Here is a 27479-nt window from a genome sequence, read left to right as displayed (position 1 = left end):
TTAAACTAAGGACTAGTGTGGTGGCTCACACCTGTAATCCCAGCACTTCGGGAGGCCAAGGTGAGAGGATCACTTGAGGATAGGAGTTTGAGACCAGTCTGTGCAACATAGCGAGACTCTGTCTCTGCAAAAAAATGTTTTAATTTTCTGGACGTGGAATGTGTGCCTGTTGTCTCAGCTACTTGGGAGACTGAGGTGGGAGCCTGGCTTGAGCCCAGGAGTTCCAGTCTGCAGTGAGCTACAGTCACACCACTGCACTCCAACCTGGGTGACAGAACAAGGTCTTCTCTAAAATAATAATAATAAATAAACAAATGTTAAACTAATCTGTAAAATTTCTAGATTATTCACAGTAAATATGGGACTAATATAACAAAATATATTAATTCTGAATACTGTACATTAATTTTGCTATAATAGTATCTTGGCTTTTCAAAGATGTAGTGGTAATCATAAGTTAGGAAGTGTTTATTTGAAATGTCTTGAAAATTTTTGGATGTAATTGAACTTGTGGTTTTCATGTATTTTCCTTTTTCATCAACCGTTTAACTTTGTATTAGATATCAGTAGCTGATCTTCCAGGTTTAATAGAAGGAGCACACATGAACAAAGGAATGGGCCACAAATTCCTCAAGCATATAGAAAGAACTAGACAACTACTTTTTGTTGTAAGTCATATGCATACCAATGTGATGTTCAAATAAATATGAAAATCAATGAATTTAGTTTTTCTTCGAATTTTTTTATAAATAAGAAAGTGGTAGCGTATGTTACTCCACTAAGTCTTTTATAATATGGGGATGAGAGTGACATTGTTTACTATATCATATGTAAGTTTGGCCATACTTGTCAAGATGTATTTCCTTAAGATTTCCAATATACTAACATATTATATAGTATCATAGCATCTCTTTCATACTTCATTGCTGGTGATAGCATTATATATGAGATTGTCTCTATTGGTACAAATTGTCTTAGCCTAGTTTTTTTATTAATAACTGTAATTTTATCAGAATAATTATAATTAACATCTATTTCTGTTACTTATTTTGAATTGCTAAATAACAAGTAGAGCATAGAGAAATTGTTTTAAGCTTGAGAGAGTAAAACATTTTAAAACATAGAAATGTATAGCTATTTTTCTTATGTTAAAGGTTGTCTCCATCCCTTTTTAGGTTGATATTTCTGGATTTCAGCTTTCTTATCACACTCAATACAGAACTGCTTTTGAAACCATAATACTGCTTACAAAAGTAGGTTTTGTTTTACTGTGTTCTATATTTAGTCTAATATGTAGGAATGTAAGACTATATGAAATAACGTGATTACAGTATATGCATACTCTGCCATTTAAAATCTTTGATGTCAGTTGAAGAATTACTTAAACTTGTTGTCTCCAGTTCCTCTATATTCATTTGCTTCTTAAACCTACTGCAGTGGATAAAATGCTCCTCGGCTTCCAAATCCCCATTGTATACTTCCCAGACTTTTATCTTGCTTCAGCTTTGGCACATTGTCTAATTCTTCTTGAAACATTCTTATTCTTAGCTTTGTGAACTGTAATCTTCTGGTTCTATTTTTGCTCTTACACTATTTCTCAGTCTACTTTTTAGGCTGTTTCTTCTTATTCTTTAATTAACATTATTCAGAGTTCTGTCCTAACCTTATTTTGCAATCTTACCCACGACTCCCATTGCTTACTTACAATTAATAATATTGAAATTAATAATATTGATGACTGCCAGATCTTTTTGTTGTACTTTTTTTTTGAGACAGTCTTGTTCTGTTGGCCAGGCCGGGGTGCAGTGGCATCATCTCAGCCCACTGCAGCCTCCATCTCCTGGACTCAAGTGATTGACCTGCCTCAGTTTCCCGAGTACCTGGGATTACAGGTGTGTGCCACCATGCTTGGCTAATTTTTGTATTTTTAGTAGAGACAATGTTTCACCATATTGGCCAGGCTGGTCTCAAACTCCTGACCTCAGGCAATCCACCTGCCTTGGCCTCCCAAAGTACTGGGATTATAGATGTAGGCCACCATGCCACGCCTTCGTTGTTCTTTAGACCAGATGCCCATTGGACATCTTTGATTGGATGTCCCATTAGTCACTTAATACGGATAAAAGTAAACTTTTTTTTTCTTCTTTCTTATGTCTGGAGCATCAGGTAAAAAGTAAACTTTTAAAAAAACTTTCAGCCATCCCCATAACTTAGTGAATGTGTAAGCTGTGATATACTGATTCTTCTCACCACCTACACAAGCCTTGTCAGTTTCTTTTCTTAAATCTCTCTGAAATCCATCCTCTTGTCTTCCTTTACACTGTTATCATCATCAACCCTTCTCACTGGAATATTGAATCTGATCTTGTTCCCTGTTTCCTGTCTTGCTTCTCTCCAGTTCGTTTTTTATATGGCAGCTAGAGTGATCTTTGTAAAAGAACCAAGGTGATGCTCCCTGCCTAAAATGCTTTGGTGGACACCCATAGCTGTTAGGTTAAAGTCTAACCTGAGCATGATTTATGAAATCTGCAAATTGGGCCCCTCCCTAGCAGTCCTCCTCCCTAACCCTCTCCCCTAGATGCTACATTTCAGCCATGTGATTTCTCTCTAAGACAACATGGTGTTACTTACCTCCAGGAATTTATAGATCCTATTTAGTTTGCTACTTTTTATCTATAATGAGTAATACTGCTGTGAACATTTGTGTACAGGTTTTTGTATAGACATGATTTCATTTCTCTTGGATATATACGTAGGAGTGGAATTGCTGGATCAGATAGTAATTCTTTAACATTTTGAGGAACTGCAAAACTGTTCCAAATTGGTAGCACCATTTAGCCGTTTTACAGTCGCACCATCAATGTATGAGGGTTCCAATTTTTTCACATGAATGTCAACACTTATTGTCTGTCGTTTTTACTTTACTCACCCTTATAGGAGTGCAGTGGTATTTTTTTATAGTTCTTATTTGCATTTCTCTTATGATTAATGATGCTAAACATCTTTTTATGTGCTTATTAGGCCATTTTTGTATCTTTGGAGGAAAGTCTCTTCAGATTCTGTATGCATTAGTATTTGCATTATTTGCTTTTTAATTATTGAGTTGTAAGCATTTTTTATATTTTTGGAAATAAGTCCCTTCTTTTGTTTCTTTTTTTCTCTTTTTTTATTGCATATTAGGTTTTGGGGTACATGTGCAGAACATGCAAGACAGTTGCATAGGTACACACATGGCAGTATGTTTTGCTGCCTTCCTCCCCTTCACGCACATTTGGCATTTCTCCCCAGGCTATCCCTCCCCAGCGCCCCCACCCCCTGCTGTCCCTCCCCTATTCCCGCCAATACACCTCAGTGTGTAGTACCCCATTCCCGGTGTCCATGTGTTCTCATTATTCCTCAACCGCCTATGAGTAAGAATATTTGGTATTTCATTTTCTGTTCTTGTGTCAGTTTGCTGAGAATGATATTCTCCAGATTCGTCCAAATCCCTACAAAGGACACGAACTCATCATTTTTGATTGCTGCATAATATTCCATGGTGTATATGTGCCACATTTTCCCAGTCCAGTCTATTATCAATGGGCATTTGGGTTGGTTCCAGATCTTTGCTATTGTAAACAGTGCTGCAATGAACATTCGTGTGCATGTGTCCTTATAGTAAAACGATTTATAGTCCTTTGGATATATACCCAGTAATGGGATTGCTGGGTCAAATGGAATTTCTATTTCTAAGGCCTTGAGGAATCGCCACACTGTCTTCCATAATGGTTGAACTAATTTACATTCCCACCAACAGTGTAAAAGTGTTCCTTTTTCTCCACATCCTCTCCAGCATCTGTTGTCTCCAGATTTTTTAATGATTGCCATTCTAACTGGCATGAGGTGGTATCTCAATGTGGTTTTGATTTGCATCTCTCTAATGACCAGTGATGATGAGCATTTTTTCATATGTTTCTTGGCCTCGTGTATGTCTTCTTTTGTAAAGTGTCTGTTCATATCTTTTGCCCATTTTTGAATGGGCTTGTTTTTTTCCTGGAAATCTGTTTGAGTTCTTTGTAAATTCTGGATATCAGCCCTTTGTCAGATGGGTAAACTGCAAATTTTTTTTCCCATTCTGATGGTTGCCAATTCACTCTAGTGACTGTTTCTTTTGCTGTGCAGAAGTTGTGGAGTTTGATTAGGTCCCATTTGCCTATTTTGGCTTTTGTTGCCAATGCTTTTGGTGTTTTAGTCATGAAGACCTTGCTTATGCTTATGTCCTAAATGGTTTTACCTAGGTTTTCTTCTAGGGTTTTTATGGTGTTAGGTCTTATGTTTAAGTCTTTAATTCATCTGGAGTTAATTTTAGTGTAAGGTGTCAGGAAGGGGTCCAGTTTCTGCTTTCTGCATATGGCTAGCCAGTTTTCCCAACACCATCTATTAAACAGGGAATCCTTTCCCCATTGCTTGATTTTATCAGGTTTGTCAAAGATCAGATGGTTTAGATGTGTGGCGTTGCTTCCGAGGCCTCTGTTCTGTTCCATTGGTCAACATCTCTGTTTTGGTACTGGTACCAGTACCATGCTGTTTTGATTACTGTAGCCTTGTAGTATCGTTTGAAATCCGGTAGTGTGATGCCTCCTGCTGTGTTATTTTTGCTTAGAATTGACTTGGCTATGCGGGCTCTCTTTTGGTTCCATATGAAGTTCATGGGGCTTTTTCCAGATCTGTGAAGAAAGTCAATGGTAGCTTGATGGGGATAGCATTGATTCTGTAAATTACTTTGGGCAGTATAGCCATTTTCATGATATTAATTCTTCCTAACCATGAACATGGAATGTTTCTCCATCTGTTTGTGTCCTCTCTTATTTCGTTGAGGAGTGGTTTGTAGTTTTCCTTGAAGAGGTCCCTTACATTCCTTGTGAGTTGTATTCCAAGGTATTTTATTCTTTTTGTAGCAATTGTGAATGGCAGTTCGTTCTTGATTTGGCTTTCTTTAAGTCTGTTATTGGTGTAGACGAATGCTTGTGATTTTTGCACATTGATTTTATATCCTGAGACTTTGCTGAAGTTGCTTATCAGTTTCAGGAGTTTTTGGGCTGAGGCGATGGGGTCTTCTATGTATACTATCATGTCGTCTGCAAATAGAGACAATTTGGCTTCCACCTTTCCTATTTGAATACCCTTTATTTCTTTTTCTTGCCTGATTGCTCTGGCTAGAACTTCCAGTACTATATTGAATAGGAGTGGTGAAAGAGGGCATCCTTGTCTAGTGCCGGATTTCAAAGGGAATGCTTCCAGTTTTTGCCCATTCAGTATGATATTGGCTGTTGGTTTTTCATAAATATCTTTTATTATTTTGAGATACGTTCCATCAATACTGAGTTTATTGAGGGTTTTTAGCATAAAGGGCTGTTGAAATTTGTCAAATGCCTTCTCTGCGTCAATTGAGATAATCATGTGGTTTTTGTTTTTGGTTCTGTTTATGTGGTGAATTATATTTATAGACTTGCGTATGTTGAACCAGCCTTGCATCCCCGGGATGAATCCTACTTGATCATGATGATAAGGTTTTTGATGTGCTGTTGCAATCAGTTTGCCAGTATTTTATTGAAGATTTTTGCATCTATGTTCATCATGGATATTGGCCTGAAGTTTTCTTTTCTTGTTGAGACTCTGCTGGGTTTTGGTATCAGGATGATGTTGGTCTCATAAAATGATTTGGGAAGGATTCCCTCTTGTTGGATTATTTGGAATAGTTTCAGAAGGAATGGTACCAGCTCCTCTTTGTATGTCTCGTAGAATTCGGCTGTGAACCCATCAGGACCTGGGCTTTTTTTGTTTGGTAGGCTCTTAATTGCTCCCTCGACTTCAGACGTTGTTATTGGTCTATTCATAGTTTCGGCTTCCTCCTGGTTTAGGCTTGGAAGGACACAGGAGTCCAGGAATTTATCCATTTCTTCCAGGTTTACTAGTTTATGTGCATAGAGTTGTTTGTAGTATTCTCTGATGATGGTTTGAATTTCTGTGGAATCTGTGGTGATTTCCCTTTTATCGTTTTTATTGCATGTATTTGGTTGTTCTCTCTTTTCTTTTTTATCAGTCTGGCTAGCGATCTGTCTATTTTGTTGATCTTTTCAAAAAACCAGCTCTTGGATTTATTGATTTTTTTGAAGGGTTTTTCATGTCTCTATCTCCTTCAGTTCTGCTCTGATCTTAGTTATTTCTTGTCTTCTGCTAGGTTTTGAGTTTTTTTTGATCTTGCTCCTCTAGCTCTTTCAATTTTGATGATAGGGTGTCAATTTTCAATCTCTCCACTCTTCTCATATGGGCACTTATTGCTGTATATTTTCCTCTGGAGACTGCTTTAAATGTGTCCCAGAGATTCTGGTATGTTGTGTCTTCATTCTTGTTGGTTTCGAAGAACTTCTTTATTTCTGCCTTCATTTCATTGTTTATCCAATCAACATTCAAGAGCCAGTTGTTCAGTTTCCATGAAGCTGTGTGGTTCTGAGTTAGTTTCTGAACTCTGAGTTCTAACTTGATTGCACTATGGTCTGAGAGACTGTTTGTTATGATTTCAGTTGTTTTGCATTTGCTGAGGAGTGCTTTACTTCCGATTATGTGGTCAATTTAGAGTAGGTGTGATGTGGTGCTGAGAAGAATGTATATTCTGTGGATTTGGGGTGGAGAGTTCTGTAAATGTCTATCAGGTTTGCTTGTTCCAGGTCTGAGTTCAAGCCCTGGATATCCTTGTTGATTTTCTGTCTGGTTGATCTGTCTAATATTGACAGTGGAGTGTTAAAGCCTCCCACTATTATTGTGTGGGAGTCTAAGTCTCTTTGTAAGTCATTAGGAACTTCCCTTATATATCTGGGTGCTCCTGTATTGGGTCCATATATATTTAGGATCATTAGCTCTTCTTGTTGTATTGATTCTTTTACCATTATGTAATGACCTTCTTTGTCTCTTTTGATCTTTGTTGCTTTAAAGTCTATTTTATCGGAGACGAGAATTGCAACTCCTGCTTTTTTTTTGCTCTCCATTTGCTTGGTAAATCTTCCTCCATCCCTTTATTTTGAGCCTTTGTGTATCCTTGCATGTGAGATGGGCTTTCTGGATACAGCACACTGATGGGTTTTGCTTTTTATCCAATTTGCCAGTCTGTGTCTTTTGATTGGTGCATTTAGCCCATTTACATTTAGGGTTAGTATTGTTATGTGTGAATTTGATACTGCCATTTTGATGCTAGCTGGCTGTTTTGCCCGTTAGTTGATGCAGATTCTTCATTTTGTTGATACTCTTTGCCATTTGGTATGTTTTTAGAATGGCTGGTACTGGCTGTTCCTTTCTAAGTGTAGTGCCTCTTTCAGGAGCTCTTGTAAAGTAGGCCTGGTGGTGACAAAATCTCTGAGTACTTGCTTGTTTGCAGAGGATTTTATTTTTCCTTCACTTATTGTTCAGTTTGGCTGGATATGAAATTCTGCGTTGAAAGTCTTTTCTTTAAGGAAGTTGAATATTGGCCCCCACTCTCTTCTAGCTTGTAGCGTTTCTGCTGAGAGGTCTTCTATGAGTCTGATGGGCTTCCCTTTGTGGGTGACCCGACCTTTCTCTCTGGCTGCCGTTAGTATTTTCTCCTTCATTTCAACCCTGGTGAATCTGATGATTATATGCCTTGGGGTTGCTCTTCTGGCGGAATATCTTTGTGGTGTTCTCTGTATTTCCTGGACTTGAATATTGGCCTGCCTTGCTAGGTTGGGGAAATTTTCCTGGATAATATCCTGAAGAGTATTTTCCAGCTTGTATTAATTCTCTTCGTCACATTCTGGTACACCTATCAAACGTAGGTTAGGTCTTTTCACATAGTCCCACATTTCTTGGAGACTTTGTTTATTCCTTTTTGCGCTTTTTTCTCTAATCCTGGTTTCTCGTTTTATTTCATTGAGTTGATCTTTGACTTCTGATATTCTTTCTTCTGCTTGGTCAATTCGGCTGTTGAAACTTGTGCATGCTTCGTGACGTTCTCGTGTTGTGTTTTTCAGCTCCTTCAATTCATTCACATTCCTCTCTAAGTTGTCCATTCTTGTTATCATTTCTTTAAATCTTTTTCCAAATCTTTTTTCAAGGTTCTTAGTTTCTTTGCATTGATTTAGAACATGTTCTTTTAGCTCACAAAAGTTTCTCATTATCCACCTTCTGAAGTCTGATTCCATCATTTCGTCACAGTCATTCTCCGTCCAGCTTTGTTCCCTTGCTGGTGAGGAGTTTTGGTCCTTTCTAGGAGGTGATGTGTTTTGGTTTCGGGTGTTTTCCTCCTTTTTGCGCTGGTTTCTTCTCATTTTTGTGGATTTATCCACCTGTCGTCTGAGTAGTTGCTGACTTTTCGATTGGGTCTCTGAGTGGACGTCCAGATTTTTGATGATGAAGTATTTCCGTTACTTAATTTTTCTTCTAACAGTCTAGCCCTTCTGCTGTGCGACTGCTGAGATCCACTCCAGGTCCTGCTTGTCTGGGGTACACCTGTAGCATCTGCGGAACAGTGAGGGATGCTACCAGTTTCTTCTGCTATCTTTGTCCCAGAATGATGCCCGCCAAATGTCAGTCTGATCAGTCCTTTTTGAGGTGACTCTTTGGATATACAGGGGTCAGGGAGCTGCTTGAGGAGACGGATTGTACTGTATAGGAGCTCAAGTGCTGAGCTGTGAGCTCCGTTGATCACTCAGGGCTGTTAGGCAGGTGCGTTTAGGTCTGCTGCAGAACTTATAAAACCCCTTTTTTTTTCCCTCAGATTTTCTGTCTCAGGGAGTTAGGGCTTTCTTAATGAGTATCTGTTGCACTGTCCTGCTTAGCTAGGAGGCAGTCTAGTCACTGTTTGCCTGCCAAGGCTCCACCCTGCTACCGGGGGGTCTGCCCTGTTGTCGTGGGCTCTGCCCTGCTGCTGTGGACTCCGCCCTACTGTTGTGGACTCTGCCCTGTTGCCTGGGCTCTGCCCTGCTGTCATGGGCTCCGCCCTATTGGCGGAGTGTCTCTGTTATGGTGGGTTGCCTCACAACAGCAGGCTGCATCAGCAATGGGAGTGTACCTCTGTAGGGGCGGAACACCTTGGTAGTGGTGGACGCCCCTCCCCCACTTAGCTGCACCATCCTGGATTCAGCTGTGCCCGCAGTGAAACTCTCAACCACGAGCGTTTCGAATCGCCGTTTTTTTTTGTCCCTGTGGGGTGGGACCCGCCGAGCCTGATCACCTGGCTCCCTGCCTCAAAGCCCTTTTTCTCTCTTTTTTTTAAGTTGAACGGTTGACTCTCTCCCAGGTGTTTCAGTCGCGTGCCGAAAGGGCACCGGGATCTGTGTGATTTCCCGTGCAGCGACCCACTGCACCGGCTCAAATGTTGCTTCCCGGGAATCTCCTGGTTTGGCTCACTGTCCGAGTCCCGTTTAATCAGATGGATAATCTGCCCTCCCAAATCTCAGATTGCCAGTTTAACAGGGCACCCAGACCAGTGCGTTTTGTGTGGGGTGCCGCTGCACTGTGGCGCTGGCGGAAACAGCCACGCAAGCCGAAAGGGCTGCGCTGGCATCCTGTGTCTCTCCTACACCTGGGAATTTCCCCGGTCTGTGGGCAACAAAGGTCTGTCTGGAAATGCGGCTAGGTCTCACCCTCTGCGCCTTCACTGAGAGCTGCAATCCTGAGTTGTTCCTACTGCGCCATCTTGGAAATCTCTCCCTTTTTTTTGTTTTTTTGAGACTGAGTCTCGCTCTGTCATCTGGGCTGAAGTCTCACTCTGTCATGTGGGCTGGAGTGCAGTGGCAAGATCTCAGCTCACTGCAACCTCCACCTCCTGGATTCAAGTGAATCTCCAGCCTCAGCCTCCTGAATTGCTGAGATTACAAGCATGTGCCACCATGCCAGGCTAATTTTTATATTTCTAGGAACGATGGGGTTTCACCATCTTGGCCAGGCTGGTCTTGAACTCCTGACCTCAGGTGATTTGCGTGCCTCAGCATTCCAAAGTGCTGGGATTACAGGCATCAGCCACCAGATGTAAGTCCCTTCTAAGATAAATGATTTGAAAATATTTTCTCCCCTTCTGTGACTTGTCTTTTCACTTTTTCAGTGTACTTTTTATGTGTTCTTTGTGGCACAAAACTTTTATTTATTTAATTTTCCAGTTTTATTAAAGTGTAATTGGTATAAAAATTGTGTGTACTTAAAGTGCACAAGTGATGTTTGGATATATGTATACATTGTAAAATGATTAAATCAAGCTAATTAACACGATCTATCATCTTACACGTTATTTCTTTTGTGTTGAGAACATTTAAGATCTACTGTTACAGCAATTTTCAAATAATAATACATTAATTATAGTCACTATACTGTACAATAGATCTCCAGAACTTATTCATCCTATTTAACTGAATCTTTGTTCCCTTTGACCAACACCACTCCATCCTTCCTTTCACAAGCACCTGACAACCACCATTTTCCTTGCTTCTATGAATTGAACCTTTTAAGATTCAACATATAAGTGGAATTATGCAGTATTTGTTTTTCTGTGCCTGGCTTATTTCACTAAGTATAGTGGTCTCCAGGTTGATCCATGTTGTTGTGACAAGATTTTCTTTTTTTAAGGCTGAATGGTATTCAGTTTTGTGTGTGTGTGTGTGTGTGTGTGTGTATCACATTGTCATTATTCATCCATTGATGGACATTTAGTTTGATTCCATGTTGTGACTGTTATGAATAATGCTTCAGTAAAAATGGGAGTGCAGATATCTGACATACTGATTTTATTTTGTTTGGATATTTACCCAGAAGTGGGATTGCTGGATCATATGGTAGTTCTATTTTTGAGGTTTTGATAAATTCATGCCACTTTTTATAATAGCTGTACTAATTTACATTCCCACCCAATGGTGTTCGAGGGTCCCTCTCTCTCCATATCCTCGACAATACTTGTTATCTTTTGTCTTTTTTATAATAGCCATTGTTCCAAGTGTGAGGAGCTATTTCATTGTGGTTTTCCTTTTCATTTCCCTAATGGTTACTGATGTTGAACACTTTTTCATGCACATATTGGTTATTTGAATGTCATTGAGAAATGTCTATTCAGGTCCTTTATCCATTTTTAAAATAAGGTTTATATTACCCAAAGTGATCTACAATCTAGCACAATCTGTATCAAAATTCTAATGGCATTTTTCACAGAAAAAAAAAAAAATTCTAAAATTTGTATGGAACCACAAAAGACCTTGAATAGCCAAAACAGTCTTGAGCAAAAAGAACAAAGCTGGAAGCTTCCCGCTACCTAATTTCAAAACCTACTACTAAGCTAATAATCAAAACAGTCTGGTACTGACACAATAACAGACACATAAACCAAGAACACAATCCAGAGCTGAGAAATAAATCCATGTATTTACAGTTAATTTTCAACAAAGGCACTTAGAACACACAATAAGGAAAGGAAAATTTTCTTCTTCAGTAAGTGGTATTGAGAAAACTGAATATCCACATGCAGAAAAATGAAATTAGACCCTTATTTCACACCATGTAAAAAATCAGTTCAAAGGTGATTAAAGACTTAAATTCAAAGCCGGAAACCATAAAACCACTAGAAGAAAACAGAGGAAAAGTTCCATGACATTTGTCTGAGCAATTTTTTTTAATATGACCCCAAAGCACAGGCAACAAAAGGAAAAATAGACCTGTAGGATTGCATCAAACTAAAAAGCTTCTGCACAGCAAAAGGAAGAATCAGCAGAGTGAAGAGGCAACCAAGGGACCGGGGGAAAATATTTGTAAATCATATATCTGATAAGTGGTTGATACCCAAAACATAAGGAGTCAGAACAACTCAATAGCAAGAAAACAACCCAAAATTTTTAATTTTGATGAGATTCCATTTGTTTCATTCTTTTATTTTATTTTATTTTATTTATTTATTTTGAGACAGAGTCTTGCTCTGTTGCTAGGGGCCAGGCTGGAGTGCAGTGACGCGATCTCAGCTCACTGCAATCTCTGCCTCCCAGGTTCAAGCAATTCTCCTGCCTCAGCCTCCTGAGTAACTGGGACAAATAGGCGCATGCCACCACGCCTTGCTAATTTTTGTATTTTTAGTAGAGACGGGGTTTTACCATGTTGGCCAGGATGGTCTTGATCTCTTGACCTCGTGATCTGCCTGCCTTGGCCTCCCAAAGTGTTGGGATTACAGATGTGAGCCACTACACCCAGCCTCCTTTTCTTAAATTAAAATTTTTTTGTAGAGATGGGGTCTTGCTCTGTTGTTGAAGCTTGTCTTGAACTCCTGGATTCAAGTGATCCTCCTACCTCAGCCTCTTAAAGTGCTGAGATTACAGGCATGAGCCACCCTGCCCAGTCTTACGAATTTATTTATCTTTAATACAAACAGAGTCTCATTCTGTCATGTAGGCTAGAGTGCAGGTGTGATTGTAGCTCATTGTAGCTTCAAACTCCTGGTGGCCTTCAGCAGTCTTCTGCCTTTTATCTGTTCTTTTACTTGTGCTTTCCATGTCATATCTAAGAAACAGTTGTCTAATCCAAGGTGATAAAGATGTGCTCCTAGGTATATTTACTTTTTAAGAATACTACAAGTACAACATTAAATGATCATTATTGACTTCCGAATTTTATGTATGTGAAGTCCAGATACCCATATTTGACGCTAGATGCAAAATTACAACTGTCTCTAGGATGTCATTTCAGCTAAAACATACTAACACATGACCTAACCAGAATCATTTTCTGAAATTCTTCCTATAGTTTTCTGTTGTAGGGATTTATTGCATTTCAGTGGTGTGAATGGGCTTTTAGATCACCGAGATCATTACCTACCAAATAAGTTTATACAGAAACCAGTAATAAAATTACTGGGTTTTCTCTTTTGATTTAAAGGAGTTGGAATTGTACAAAGAGGAGCTTCAGACAAAACCTGCACTTTTGGCAGTTAATAAAATGGACTTGCCAGATGCTCAAGATAAGCTCCATGAATTGATGAACCAGCTCCAGAATCCTAAAGGTAAACCTATTTATTCATTTAATTCTAATTTAATGAATAATTACAATGTACAGAGAATGCTGTTATCATCAGTGGAAAAGAAGACTGACAGTTTCTTCTCTTAAAAGTCACATTTGAAGAGAAAATATACAAAACATGTAAATAACATTGTAACATAATAATTACCAAATTCCAGAATGTTTGATATGGACAGTAAATTAAAGGAGACAAAAGAAAAAAAAGACGAATTTTGACTAAAAAGGTCAGGCTTTTTGAAGAAGTAAAACTTAAATTGGGCCCATAAAGCATATGTGGGATTTGAATAAAAGAAGGAAAAAGTCAGCAGCTACCTGTGAAGTTTTTCACTTTAATTAACATACTTCACAAGCTCTTCATTCCCCTAGTACTGTACATCATAAAATTATAAACAGAAGTAACAAGTTCTAAAGAAGTATGTTTCTTTGCAAAACTAACTCTATAGGTTTCTGAAGAGGATGAGTCTTCTGAAAAGAACATTTTTTCTGTGTATGTGTGACATAGAAAAATAGAAGCTATGACTCCAAAATGATTTATTTGTCTGAAATTTACCTCTTGGACTGTGTGTAAAGTAACTTAAAGGGATTCTCCATGGTTTTGAATATTGACATTTGCAGAACACTGTCTATCCTATGGCAGTGATGATTTCATTCAGTCCAGTAGAGAACCTCATGCACAAATGAGGAAGAGGAGGGCATATGATATGTGGATAACATGTTTTTCAGTAATACTGTGTCTCTGTTTTTATTTTTGGTAACAATTGAGGGACAGCATATTATAGTATACTAAGACTATCAAACAGCACCAGAGGTCCTTTCCTCTCAAAAATCTTTCCCTTGTATAGTTTACATGATGGAGCTGTCCTGGAGTTAATAAATGACTCATGGGATATAAATATTCCCTGATACTAAATAGTCTTTATTCCTAATATCATATGCTTTATAAGGTCATTAATTCTGTTTGCTAGTTGATCTTGCAGAGAAGGAATTTTCAAAGTAAGTACCAAAAGTGAGGGTGACTCAGGAGTCTGTAGCTATTCTGACCTATCATGGAATAAAATATAGGCCCTTTAGTGATAATCCTGAGTTAGCCTCTCTGGACTTTGTTGGGGGCTTTGAATCTCAGAAAGCAAGCTCCATGTTGTCTTTTCCAGGCTGTTTCAGTCCAGACTGTAAGGTAATGCACATGTTAATAAGCTATATTGAGCCATTCAACAATGTATAGATATTTTAAAACATGTTACATATGATAAAGCCATAGTTTTTTATGTCATTTTTTAAAATTATATTTAAATTTTTTATTTTGAAAGCTTTTTCACAGATCTTTTTTTTAGTGTTATTACCTAGTTCATATCAGTTAACCCATCCAATTGGCCGCTGCCATCTCTCCAGCCAATCAGTATGCCACAGTGACAGGAAAGAGGTAAAAATTATATAACAGTTGTTAGCCGACTCATGTGAAATTATCTTCCCTTGAATGCTCTATAATCCCTCTTCAGTTTTAGTATGGATCCTAGGATCATATGATAAACCTATACTTTTGGGAAGTTAAAGGTCTCTAGCATACTGAGGCCAAGTAGAATGTCTCAAATTATAAATGATGTTATTATTTTTACAGAAAGTATCTTTCAGAGAATCAGTGCTTCCTTGCCGTATTTAACCCCCTCAAACAAAATTTATTACTTCCTTAAGACATTTTTGTGATTCATCTTCTACTAATACTTAGTTTGGTTTAAAATATATTCATCTAACAAGTATATTATGTGCCAAGCACCTTACCATAATCAATAGTAAAATCTAAAAGCTCTGAGAGTTTGAGAGAAAAGGGACAAAAAGACATGAAAAAATGCTAAGTTTTTGGTTCTCTGCGTCACAAATCAAACCATTAACACAGTTTTAACTTACTTTTAAAAACAATGGAAATCAGCTTAGCTTTGTGTTCCTTCTTTTAGATTTTCTGCATTTATTTGGAAAAAACATGATTCCAGAGAGGACTGTAGAGTTTCAACATATCATCCCCATATCTGCAGTTACTGGAGAAGGAATTGAAGAATTAAAGAACTGTATAAGAAAGTCACTGGATGAACAGGCCAACCAGGAAAATGATGCATATCATAAGAAACAGTTGCTTAATTTGTGGATTTCTGATAAAGTATCTTCAAGTGAGCCACCATCAGCAAAGCATGCTGTTACTAGTTCCAAAGTGAATATAATTTAAATATATTAAAAATGATATTGATGGAATGCTATTTAATGCTTAAAAACAAGGAAATCCTTTCGTCTGTGACATGGATAAACCTGGAGGACATGTTCAGTAAAATAAGCCAGGCTTAGAAAGGCAAATACTGCATAATCTCACTTGTATATGGAATCTTAAAAAGTTGAATTCATAGAAGCAGAGAATAGAATGGTGGTTATCAAGGGCTGGTTGTGGAGTGGAAGGTTGAGGAGATGTTGGTCAAAGTATATAAAATTTGTTAGACAAGGCAACTGATTTCAAGAGATCTGTTGTACAGCTTGTTGACTATTAGGTGTATTTCTGAGTAAAAAAATTTTTTTTTTTTGAGATGGACTTTCGCTCTTGTTACCCAGGCTGGAGTGCAATGGTGCAATCTTGGCCCACCACAACCTCTGCCCGCTGGGTTCAAGCAATTCTCCTGCCTCAGCCTCCTGAGTAGCTGGGACTACAGGCACACGCCACCATGCCCAGCTAATTTTTGTATATTTAGTGGAGATGGGGTTTCACCATGTTGACCAGGGTGGTCTCAATCTCTTGACCAGTGGTTTTTCCAAAAAAGCATATAAGGTAATGCCCATGTTAATAGCTATATTGCACCATTCCACAATGTATAGATATTTCAAAACATGTTATACATAAATCCATATTTTTTCTATGTGATTTTTAAAATTTTAACTTTTTTTTTTGAAAGCTTTTTCACAGATCTTTTTTTAGTATTATTACCTTCTGATATGTGTTTTTGTTCAAGAACCGTACCTTGTTTGGTAGCTAAGTATGTCAACAGTAAAAAAAAGTAACTAATGGCCAGGCATGGAGGATCATGCCTGTAATCCTAGCACTTTGGGAGGCCAAGGAGGGCAGATCACTTGAGATCAGGAGTTCAAGACCAGCCTGGCCAGCATGGTGAAACCCCGTCTCTACTAAAAATATGAAAAATTGGCTGGGTGTTGTGGTGCATGCCTGTTGTAGTCCCAGCTACTCTGGAGGCTGAGGCAGGAGAATTGCTTGAACGCAGGAGGATGAGAATACAGTGAGTCTGAGATTGCCCCACTGCACTCCCGCCTGGGTAACAGAACTAGACTCCATCTCAAAAAAAAGAAAAACAAAGTAAGAGCTAAAAATTATGTTTTACAAGTTTATGGCCAGTCCACCTATAATATTCTCTGATATTCCTTTATGTAGGATGTCCCTATTGAGATCATTTAAAAAATTTATATAGAAGTGTTCTTTAGATTATTATTAGAATGAGCAATTCAGTTTTGTTTGTTTTTGAGCCTATCTTGTACCTGGTTGCACTAAATATATAATGGTTCTCTTTTGTGGATACCTTAAAACCCTAAATTTTAACACATTTAATGATAATAAAGTTATAACAGACACCAGCAGATAGACTATTCATAGTTTATGTATTGTTCTCAGCTTAAATTTTTTTCTGATTTGATAATGTTTTCCAGTATTATTTTACTTATATTTGTTTTGTTGCCTGTTTCTCCTACCTCCCATTTCAGTCCCCAAATGCTTATTTTGTATTTCTTTTTTCTTCATTGCTCATGAATTTATTGAGTGTCTCTCCTGTAGCAGACACTGTGCAGGGTGCTGTATGTACCAATGTTGAAGAGAACAGACAGGACCTTCTGCCCTTGTATATCTCACATTTGATAACAGAAACTGCAGGGGATTGGAATGGACTCATTTCTTCACAACAAAAGAATAAAAATGAGGAAAAGCATTTGGAATTTGTGCTGATGACAGTGACCAGGCTTTGTATTCGGTATGTTTTACATTTGTAACTTCAGTGCTATTTTTTTTAAGCTCTGTTATTTTCTAAATGTAAACAAGTAGCAGTGTAAGGACAGTTTCATCAGGTGAATGTCGGAAATACTGGCACCATGATCTTGCTTAGTGCTGTGGCAAAGGGTAGTAGATGTGTGTTCAGGATTATTTGCTCTGTCAGTAATGCCCAGGGTGCCACTCCAGGACTAACCAAAGCATTTTATTACATGACTCACTAAAATGTTCAATTAATTAGTATTTTCTGGTTACTGCAGGTATACTCTATGTACCTCTTTTGACCTTTGATCTTTATTCTGACCGAGAAAATTAGATTCCTTTTTTATCTTATACAAAATTTGAAAACATAAAGACTTATTTTGAAGTAAGTCTTTTAACATTATCTCAGATGCATTTTAGTTTGTCATTAAGTGAGACTTTTTATTTTTACCTTTTAAAATGTAATTTTCAAAATATATGCTTTTTGAAATGCTTTATTACTGAATAACTAGAATATTAAATTCAATGTATAGCAAATTCTTACAAAGTCCCAATAGTTCTGCAGAGCTTTCTTTATCAGATTTATTTATCATTATGAAATGCAAGTTCATATAATATTAAGGATATTGTACTATGAAGTTGGATCTGCGTACTGAAAATTTCCAGAATACCTATTATATTGTGCTTTTTGTGTTATATATTCATATTATTGTATGTCATAGCAAGATGAACTTTTTTAAAAATGGTAAACATGTATTAGTTACATAATCAGGAAAAAAGTCATCTTTTTTAATGGGAAAAATTAGGTTAAGGATATTTCAGGTTTTATCCAATTAGTTTTCTTGTAAAGTTATGTATTTTCTTTCATCTCAGTGTTATTTGCTTCTCAAAGATGGAGATTAGAGATTCCTTTCAGTAGTTAATGAAAGCTACAGACTTTTCTTGCCAAAAAATGTACATAAACACTTAAAATATTTTCCAAGCAATTTCACAGTGTTTGCAAAATTCAGATTGAAAACCCAGTTTCACAAATCCCATCTAGAAATTTGCAGTGTATTAAGGTATATTAAAAATAATGTTCCAAAGCAACAGAATAAGTACACTTTGAAACTGTAGCTTAAAAATGAAAATTAGCAATAACGTAACTTGTAAACCTACACAAAAGATATTTTATTGTAAAAATATGACAGCATTTTGTTTAAAGACCAAATAGTGAATTGAATTTAATGCCTATCTTTAAATCCTTAACAGTATCTCAAATTTGGTTTAAATCTGTCTCTTGGTAAAGAATAAAAAGTGAAACAAATCCAGAAATCTTGTTTGAGTACAAGGTCTGTGTTAGTAATCATATCTAAAGTGGTAATGTTACCATATGCTGGGTACTGTACTGAGTATCACATATGTTAACTTATTTAAACACTACACTGTATTGCCTGCAAGCCATGTCATTTTTTTAAGTTGGGTGGTGAATACATGAGTTGTTTTTTGAACTCTTGGGAGCCTAAAGTATTTGGTAATTTTTTAAAAGACATTTATAAAAAAAAGTCTATTCCTTATCAAAGTTTATAACTCAGGAATTACTGAGATAAACAGTGGACAAAAAATGTTGGCAGATAACATACATAATTTTAATTGCAAAGTTAAGTAGTGAAAAATATCTTTTTTTCTTAAAGAGATATTTCACATCTATTTTATGTTTAGTTTGATTTTTTATTCTTTTTAGAGACAGGGTATCTCTCTGGAGTACAGTGGCATGATTATAGTTCTCTGTAGCCTCAATCTCCTGGGCTCAAGTTATCCTCCTGCCTCCTTCTTCCAAGTAGCTGGGACTATAGGTGTGCCTCCATACCTGGCTAATTTTTTAAGATTATTTTGTAGAGACAGGGTCTCACTTTGTTGCCCAGAGTGATCTTGAACTCCTGGCCTCATGCAATGCTCCTACTTCAGCCTCTGAAATTGCTGGGATTATTGGCATGAGCCATTCATGCCCAGCTAGTTTTCTGTTTTCTACTTGGAGCTTGGCAAGTAGGGAAAAGTATTAGGGAAATAGCTTTAGTTCTGAGTGGATGTCAGTAGCCAGCTGAAAAAGAAAGCAAAAAAAAGGTAGTAGAAATGAGAAAGGGAGAGAGGGAAGAAAGAAAAATATGGATGCTGGGAAGTTGTATGTCTCTGTGGATATCTGAAGTATCAGGTGTGGTTATTGCCTCAGTTGGCCGTTGTAAGCATGAAAAAGCCAGGGGCAATTTCAACTACCATTTCTGACCATCATCAACCACAAATTTTAGGCAATTTGTTAGAATTTTTAAAAAATGTTCTTAATAGTTGTTGGGTACCTGGAAGATATCAGAGAAAGTAATCACTTTTGCATATATTATTGATGTGCTTATAATAGAAATTCTTTGGGATGTCCAGATAAGATACCAAGCTATGTGAAGCATAGCTGTTATTCAAGTCTTGTCCTTTGAAATACTTGGAATTTAAAGAACAGGACACGTAGCTTATGTTATAACTAATTTGTGAGCAATATATGGCAAGATAGTCTTTTCCTATTTATTTTGTAAATTCTGAGTGCATTGAAAGTTGAAAGCAAAGGACAAAAGCTTCCTTTGTTTATGGCCTATATTCCAGTATATTTTTCTGAAATTGCCAATATCTTCTGATCAGTACTTTCATTTTTTAAATTGGTTATCAAACATTATTGTTGGTATTATTTCTATATAAAAGGCTTTAAGAAGACTGTGGTATAATTTTCTCAAGACAAAAGACACGATTATAAGCTAAAATATACCTTCAGTTTTGTGTGCTACAAATTGAGGGAGATTGAGAATCTTTTAAATCAACGGCAGACATTGAGTAAAAGCTTATGACTGGATGGATTTGAAACATGATTAAATGACAAATAAAAGCCCCTAGTCAAGTGAATTATAATGGGGAAATAAGAGGACTAGATAAAAATTGAACATCTGTTTCAAAAACAAATCTTTCCAGGTAGTGGTACTAATCTGGGGTCAAGAGAAATTGTAAGAACAATAAAATGAGCACACATGACCTTCCTTTCCTATGAAAACATGAACCAGAAAACTCCCCCATGATCTCCTTATGTTAGTGTATAGCATGTATTGCTGAATTTTTCCATTTATATTTTTGGACCTCAGTTGACTGTAAGTAACTGAAACTGAGGATGGGGTGAAGGGATGCCTAAAACCTTGGATAATACCAATGCTTTATATGTTTTTTCTATACCACACCTATGATAAAGTTTAATTTTTTAATTAGGCACAGTAAGAGATTAAAAATATTAAATTGGACCAATTATAGCAATATATTATACCAAAAGCTGCATTAATGTGGTCTCCCTCTCGAAATATCTTACTGTACTGTACTCCTGATTATGTGAGATAGAATGCCTACATGATAAGATGATGTGAAGCAAATGACATAGGCATTGTGACATACCTAGGGTTAGGCTACTGCTCACCTTCTGACAATGCATCAGGAAAATCTTTTGTTTTGGGTGATCCTGGATCATGATGTCAGGAGCAGATGATATCTATCCATGGCGAATGGGAGGGTAGCATATACAGTATGGATGCACTGGATGAAGAGATGATTCATCTGGCAAGATGGAATGAGATTTCCTCATGTTATTTAGAATAGTGTATATTTCTAAACTATTCCATTTAATATTTTTGGACTACAGTTGAGTGTAAGTAACTGGAACTGAGGATGGGGGGAAGGGAGGACTACAGTAAATCCAAGTTTGTAATACCTCATCAAATACTCAACACAAAAGTTGAGTTTATTGAGTTATTTAAAACTGAAAAAAAAAAAAAAAGTGATGATGATAGGAGGGAGTGGTAGGCATGGTAAGAGACAAAAATTTAAAACACCTTAATATTGTAGCTACAGGCAAAAGCCTTTTGTTACCCTATTTGTTGGCCAATCTTTTGTAAATCCTCTTCTCTCTCTCCTTCCTTCCCTGTCTTCACTAAGTAGCTTTATTCAAGAATATTAGAAGCAAATGTGCTATCAAATTTGATGGTGCACTACAAATTTCTAACAGTTTGTAAATGACATCTCACTGTTTAATTTACTTAGAACCTTCTTCTCTTCCTTTATTACTTCACTAGGGCTGCTGTAACAAAGTATAATACACTGGGTGGCTTAAACAACAGAAATCTATTACCTCACAGTTCTTGAGCCTGGAACTCCAAGATCAAGGTGTTGGCAGGGCTGATTGCATCTGAGGACAATAAAAGAGAATCCGTTTCATGCTTCTCACCTAGCTTCTGGTGATTTGGGGCCTTCCTGTGTCCATATGTTCTCATTGTTCAGCACCTGCCTATGAGTGAGAATATGCGGTGTTTGATATTCTGTTCTTGTGTCAGTTTGCTGAGAATGATGGTTTCCAGATTCATCCATGTCCCTACAAAGGACACAAACTCATTGTTTTTTATGGCTGCATAGTATTCCATGGTGTGTATGTGCCACAGTTTCCTTATCCAGTCTATCATTGATGGCCATTTGGGTTGGTTCCAGGTCTTTGCTATTGTAAACAGTGCCACAGGGAACATATGTGTGCATGTGTCTTTATAATAGAATGATTTATAATCCTTTGGATATATACCCAGTAATGGGATTACTGGGTCAAATGGAATTTCTATTTATAGGTCCTTGAGGAATTACCACACTGTCTTCCACAGTGTGGTAACTAATTAGTTCAATTAATTACAGTGTGGTTGAACTAATTTACACTCCCACCAGCAGTGTAACCATGTTCCTATTTCTCCACATCCTCTCCAGCATCTGCTGTCTCCAGATTTTTTAATGATCGCCATTCTAACTGGCGTGAGGTGGTATCTCAATGTAGTTTTGATTTGCATTCTTCTAATGACCAGTGATGATGAGCATTTTTTCATATGTTTGTTGGCCTGATATATGTCTTCTTTTGTAAAGTGTCTGTTCATAGCCTTTGCCCACTTTTGAATGGGTTTGTTTGTTTGTTTTTGTAAATCTGTTTTAGTTCATTGTAGACTCTGAATATCAGCCCTTTGTCAGATGGGTAGATTGTAAACATTTTCCCCATTCTGTTGGTTGCTGGTTCACTCTAATGATTGTTTCTTTTGCTTTATGGAAGCTCTGCAGTTGAATTAGATTTGTTTGTCTATTTTGGCTTTTCTTGCCAATGCTTTTGGTGTTTTAGTGATGAAGTCCTTGCCTATGCTTATGTCCTAAATGGTTTTACCTAGGTTTTCTTCTAGGGTTTTTATGGTGTTAGGTCTTATGTTTAGGTCTTTAATCCATCTGGAGTTACTTTTAGTGTAAGGTGTCAGGAAGGGGTCCAGTTTCTACTTTCTGCACATGGCTAGCCAGTTTTCCCAACACCATCTATTAAACAGGGAATCCTTTCCCCATTGCTTGATTTTATCAGGTTTGTCAAAGATCAGATGGTTTAGATGTGCGGCGTTGCTTCCGAGGCCTCTGTTCTGTTCCATTGGTCAACATCTCTGTTTTGGTACTGGTACCAGTACCATGCTGTTTTGATTACTGTAGCCTTGTAGTGTAGTTTGAAGTCAGGTAGTGTGATGCCTCCAGCTTTGTTCTTTTTCCTTAGAATTGTCTTGGCTATGCGGGCGCTCTTGGTTCCATATGAAGTTTAAGGTGGTTTTTTCCAGTTCTGTGAAAAGGGTCATAGGTAGCTTGATGGGGATAGTGTGGAATATATAAATTACTTTGGGCAGTATGGCCATTTTCACAATATTGATTCTTCCTAACCATGAGTATGGAATGTTTTTCCATCTGTTTGTGTCCTCTCTTATTTCATTGAGCAGTGGTTTGTAGTTCTCCTTGAAGAGGTCCTTTACATCCTTTGTTAGTTGTATTCCTAGGTATTTTATTCTCTTTGTAGCAATTGTTAATGGCAGTTCGTTCTTGATTTGGCTCTTTTTAAGTCTATTATTGGTGTATAGGAATGCTTGTGGTTTTTGCACATTGATTTTGTATCCTGAGACTTTGCTGAAGTTGCTTATCAGTTTCAGGAGATTTTGGGCTAAGACGATAGTCTTCTAAATATATAATCATATCGTCTGCAGCTCGAGACAATTTGACTTCCTCCTTTCCTATTTGAATATCCTTTATTTCTTTTTCTTGCCTCATTGCTCTGGCTATAACTTCCAATACTATATTGAATAGGAGTGGTGAGAGAGGGCATCCTTGTCTAGTGCCAGATTTCAAAGTGAATGCTTCCAGTTTTTGCCCATTCAGTATGATATTGGCTGTGGATTTTTCATAAATAGCTTTTATTATTTTGAGATATGTTTCATCAATACCTAGTTTGTTGAGAGTTTTTAGCATAAAGGGCTGTTGAATTTTGTCAAAGGCCTCCTCTGCATCAATTGAGATAATCATGTGGTTTTTGTCTTTGGTTCTGTTTATGTGGTGGATTACGTTTGTAGTCTTGCGTACGCTGAATCAGCCTTGCATCCCCGGGATGAAGCCTGCTTGATCGTGATGGATAAGGTTTTTGATGTGCTTTTGCAATCAGTTTGCCAGTATTTTATTGAAGATTTTTGCATCTATGTTCATCATGGATATTGGCCTGAAGTTTTGTTTTTTTCTTGAGTCTCCACTGGGTTTTGGTATCAGGATGATGTTGGTCTCATAGAATGATTTGGGAAGGTTTCCCTCTTTTTGGATTATTTGGAATAGTTTCAGGAGTGGTACCAGTTCCTCTTTGTTTGTCTGGTAGATTTGGCTGTGAACTCATCTGGACCTGGGCTTTTTTTGGTTGGTAGGCTATTAACTGCTGCCTCAACTTCACCCCTTGTGATTTCATAAGTGAAGGAGAAATAAAATCCTTTTTTTTTTGTTGTTTTACTATTTTTGTGATCTAAGTTGTCTCTCTTTAATATTTTTTGTAAGCCTCATGGTAATCACAAAAACCCATAGTAGATTCATTAAAAATGAAAAGCACCTAATTAAAACAGTATGAGAGAAAATTATTTAATCATAATGGAAGACAGGAAGAAAGAAAGGAGTTACAAAATATCCAGAAAACAAGCAACCAAATGGCAGTACTTACCAGTAATTACTCTGAATGCAAATAGATTGAATTTTCCAATGAAAAGGCATGGAGTAGCTGAATAGATATGAAACAAAGCCCAACTATATCCTACCACTTCACCTGTAAGGACACATATGGTAAAAGTGATGGGGTGGAAAAAGATATTCCATGCAGCTGGAAACCAAAAAAGAACAGGAGTAGTAGCTATACTTGAATCAGATAAAATTGACTACAAATCAAAGACTGAAAAAAGGCATAGAAGGTCACTATATAATGATAAAGAAGCAAATTCAGCAAGAGGATATAACATTACAAATATCTATGCACCCAACACTGGAGGTCCTAAATATATAAAGCAAACATTAATAGATCTAAAGGGAGAGATAGACAAGAATACAATAATGGTAGGGGACTGGAATGTCCCACACTGAGTAATGAACAGATCATCCAGACAGAAAATCAATGAAGAAACATTGGAGTGAAACTGAAAATTAGGCCAAAAGAATGTATTTTATGAAGCAATATTGGCTGCTCTAGAGCCTTCAGAACTGAAAAGGAGCTGCAAGTGTGTGCTGCTATGAACATCTTTCCAGAGCCTTTTCTGCCCAGCTGGTATTGGCTTCATACCAAAAGCAGTGTTTATCAAACTAGAGATTAAAAATCAAAATTCATTTCTGCAATAATGACAAATGCCCTGCATGTGTGTACATGTACTCATGTGAGACAAGGCCCGTAGGTATCCCCACCTTCCCTCTCCCCATACTAGTTAATTTTGAGTAATTGTGTATTGTCAGAAAAGTGATCAGTATTAGTTTTTATCATTCCAAAATTTGTTTTTAATTTAATTTTATTGTTTAAAAGCAAGGCATGCTCTGTTGACTCTGTAACAGACTAATCTGAGTTGTTAAAACTGCTCCCTGATTGTACGCTGGAGAGTAATCTGGAACATTTTAGTGGGATTTTCTCCCTCTTTTTTGGGAGGGGGAGTATGGGTAGGGTTTGATTTTTCGTCTTGTTTATTTTAATTAACCAATGTACAGCCCTTAAGTAGAGGAGGACAGATTAGTTTCACCTTCCACTTCTTAGCTTTCATTTAGAAAACATCTTCTCATTCTGGTGCTCTTAGGAAGGAGTATAGTAAATCCTTCATTTAATAATGTACTACTTTTTGAAAGTTGCCTTTTCTCTCTACCCTTGAAGATCCACTATTTGATGACACTCGTGAAAGTGCGTGGAACCTGTCTTGTCCTTCCTCTTTATATATGTGACTGTTATTTTCAAAGACATTTTTCATTTCCTGATTTGGGGGAAAATTAATTCCTACCTTCTTTCACTAATAAATGAAGAAAAGAATTGCACCTTTGAAATACACTAACTTGATTGAATATGAGATTTAAAATAAATTTTTCCCTGTCATTGTTTTATATGCTTAGCATAGATTTGCAACTCAGTAATTAATTTATTCCTAGCTTGAAGCTGGAGACCTATATGTACAGGAAATGTGAGAGGCATTGCTAGAAGACAGACATCTATGGAATGATCCATATCCTTTTAAGTTACGAAAATGAAGGCCTACTTCATTAAGAAGCTGGAGGTGAGGTGAGGGTGAGGAGAACACTTAACAATAAAGGCACCAGTCAGGGGAATCCCCTTATGTGGGACATAAAAAATTGAATCTCGTGAAAATAGGGAGTAGGCTGGTGGTCATCTGAGATTGGGAAGGGTACGGTGGAGTAGGGATTTGAAAAGAAATTGATTGATAGGAACAAATATATGGTTTGATAGAAGAACTGAGAACTAATGTTAGATAGATCAGTATGGTGACTGTAGTTTACAGTTATGTGCTGTATATATCAAAATAGCTAGAAGAGAATTCAAATGGTTTTAGGATAAAGAATACACAAATATTTAAAGTGATGAATATCCCAAGTACACTGATTAGATCTTACATATTATGTGAATGTATTATATGATCATGTACCTCTATTAAACATCAGTAAAGAAAGAAAGAAAAAAAAAGAGCCCTGCTGACATCCTGATTTAAGTGGTGAGATCTGTGTCAGACTTTTGACTTCCAGAATTGTAAGATAATAAATTTATTGTGTTTTATACCTTTGAGTTTGTGATACTTTGTCACAGCAGTAGTAGAAAACTAACACAGTGACCAAATGGGAATCTCTGTAGAATTTCGGTGGTGAATATTGCAGTGAATTTAAGAGTTGACTTTTCTCCTTGAAGAATCTCTAATGAGAAAAACAGAAAAGCCAGGATTGTTCATTGCAGATCTAAATTCTTATCTAAAGTACTTTCGAGAATTATATTGCAATTAACTAACTACTGAACTCCAACAGGGTTTTTGAGTTTTCTGTTCCATCTTTGCTATTCCAGAGGCAGGCATTTTAGACCCCAGCTTGAACAGTAAGTCTAGGAATAGGGTTGTCTTTCCTTCCTTTTTGTGCTCTGATTTTTAAAATTACTGTAATCAATTGCATGTACTTCCCAGCTAAAGTCCTCTAATCAGGCAGTATTCATCAATGATTAGGAAATAAGTTTTAAAATGATTTTGTACATAGTTACTTGATTCAATTCAGCTTTATAGATGAGAGAACTGAAGTTCAGAGGAAATAAGTGATTATCCTTTGTCACATTGCCATTATCCATCTGCTATTGCCAAAGCTGGCGTGGAGCCCAGAAATCTTTTCACTACCCAATGCTATCTTTCTTCCTCATTATTACAATTCCCAGTTTGGCTTTGGGATCGGATAGTTTCTGGCCTTAGATAACCTTATCCATCCTCTAAAGCAGTATCACACATAAGAAGGCAGTAGCGGTGAACTGATAATAGCCTCTCCACCCTCCCTTTAAAAAAAAACCTGACAAATAGCCTCATTGTTACTAGAGCAACACAAAATGGAAAATGCTAATAGCAAACATGTAGTCCTTACTGTGTGTTAGACACTGTTGTAGCCGTCTCTATAGTAGTTCATTTAACCCTCGTCTCAATTTCCTGTTGTAGATATACTGTTACATGAGGGATACCTTACTTGTCCAAGGTTATACTTTGGATAGGTGCCCCAGTGAAGGTGACTAGCTCATAAGAAGGTTAGCAAAAATTCTTAAATCTGGGGTTTTGTTCAGATACTTTTCTCCTTTTTATTTTGAAAAACTTCAAAGATACAGAGAATGTGAAGGAATAGTACAAGAAAGGCCCACATATGTATTCTTCATGAATGCAACAGTTGTACATATTTGCACACTTCATATCCATTTGTATGTGTGTGTGTGATCATCTCGAAGTAGTAGCCATCACAACACTTCAGCATCCTTTATTTTTTAAGAAATCAGATCGTTGCTATTTAGGACTTTGGAATCCTT

General features: G+C 37.2%; 1 protein-coding gene across 25 annotated transcripts in view; it reads left to right on the top strand.

Moving 5' to 3' along the window:
* Positions 1–26215, top strand: part of GTPBP10 (GTP binding protein 10) — a 52211-nt gene extending 25996 nt beyond the window's left edge. For 5 of the 25 annotated variants that reach the window (XM_078342885.1, XM_078342888.1, XM_078342887.1 and 2 more), the window contains 6 exons: positions 561–668; positions 1176–1253; positions 12895–13018; positions 14985–15194; positions 16850–17042; positions 25574–26215. In XM_078342885.1, the coding sequence (XP_078199011.1) occupies positions 561–668; positions 1176–1253; positions 12895–13018; positions 14985–15194; positions 16850–17042; positions 25574–25622 (762 nt within the window). In that variant the 3' untranslated portion in view covers positions 25623–26215. Of the gene's footprint in view, positions 1–560; positions 669–1175; positions 1254–12894; positions 13019–14984; positions 16657–16849; positions 18356–25573 lie in introns of those variants that run through there. The other 20 variants (XM_078342897.1, XM_078342899.1, XM_078342903.1 and 17 more) reach the window with 9 other exon arrangements.
* The last annotated feature ends 1264 nt before the right edge of the window (positions 26216–27479 follow it).

This window comes from Callithrix jacchus, chromosome 11 (genome assembly GCF_049354715.1).
Source record: "Callithrix jacchus isolate 240 chromosome 11, calJac240_pri, whole genome shotgun sequence".
Taxonomy (NCBI): domain Eukaryota; kingdom Metazoa; phylum Chordata; class Mammalia; order Primates; family Cebidae; genus Callithrix; species Callithrix jacchus.
The sequence above is the reverse complement of the archived record's forward strand: the minus strand, read 5'-3'. Positions and strand labels throughout refer to the sequence as shown.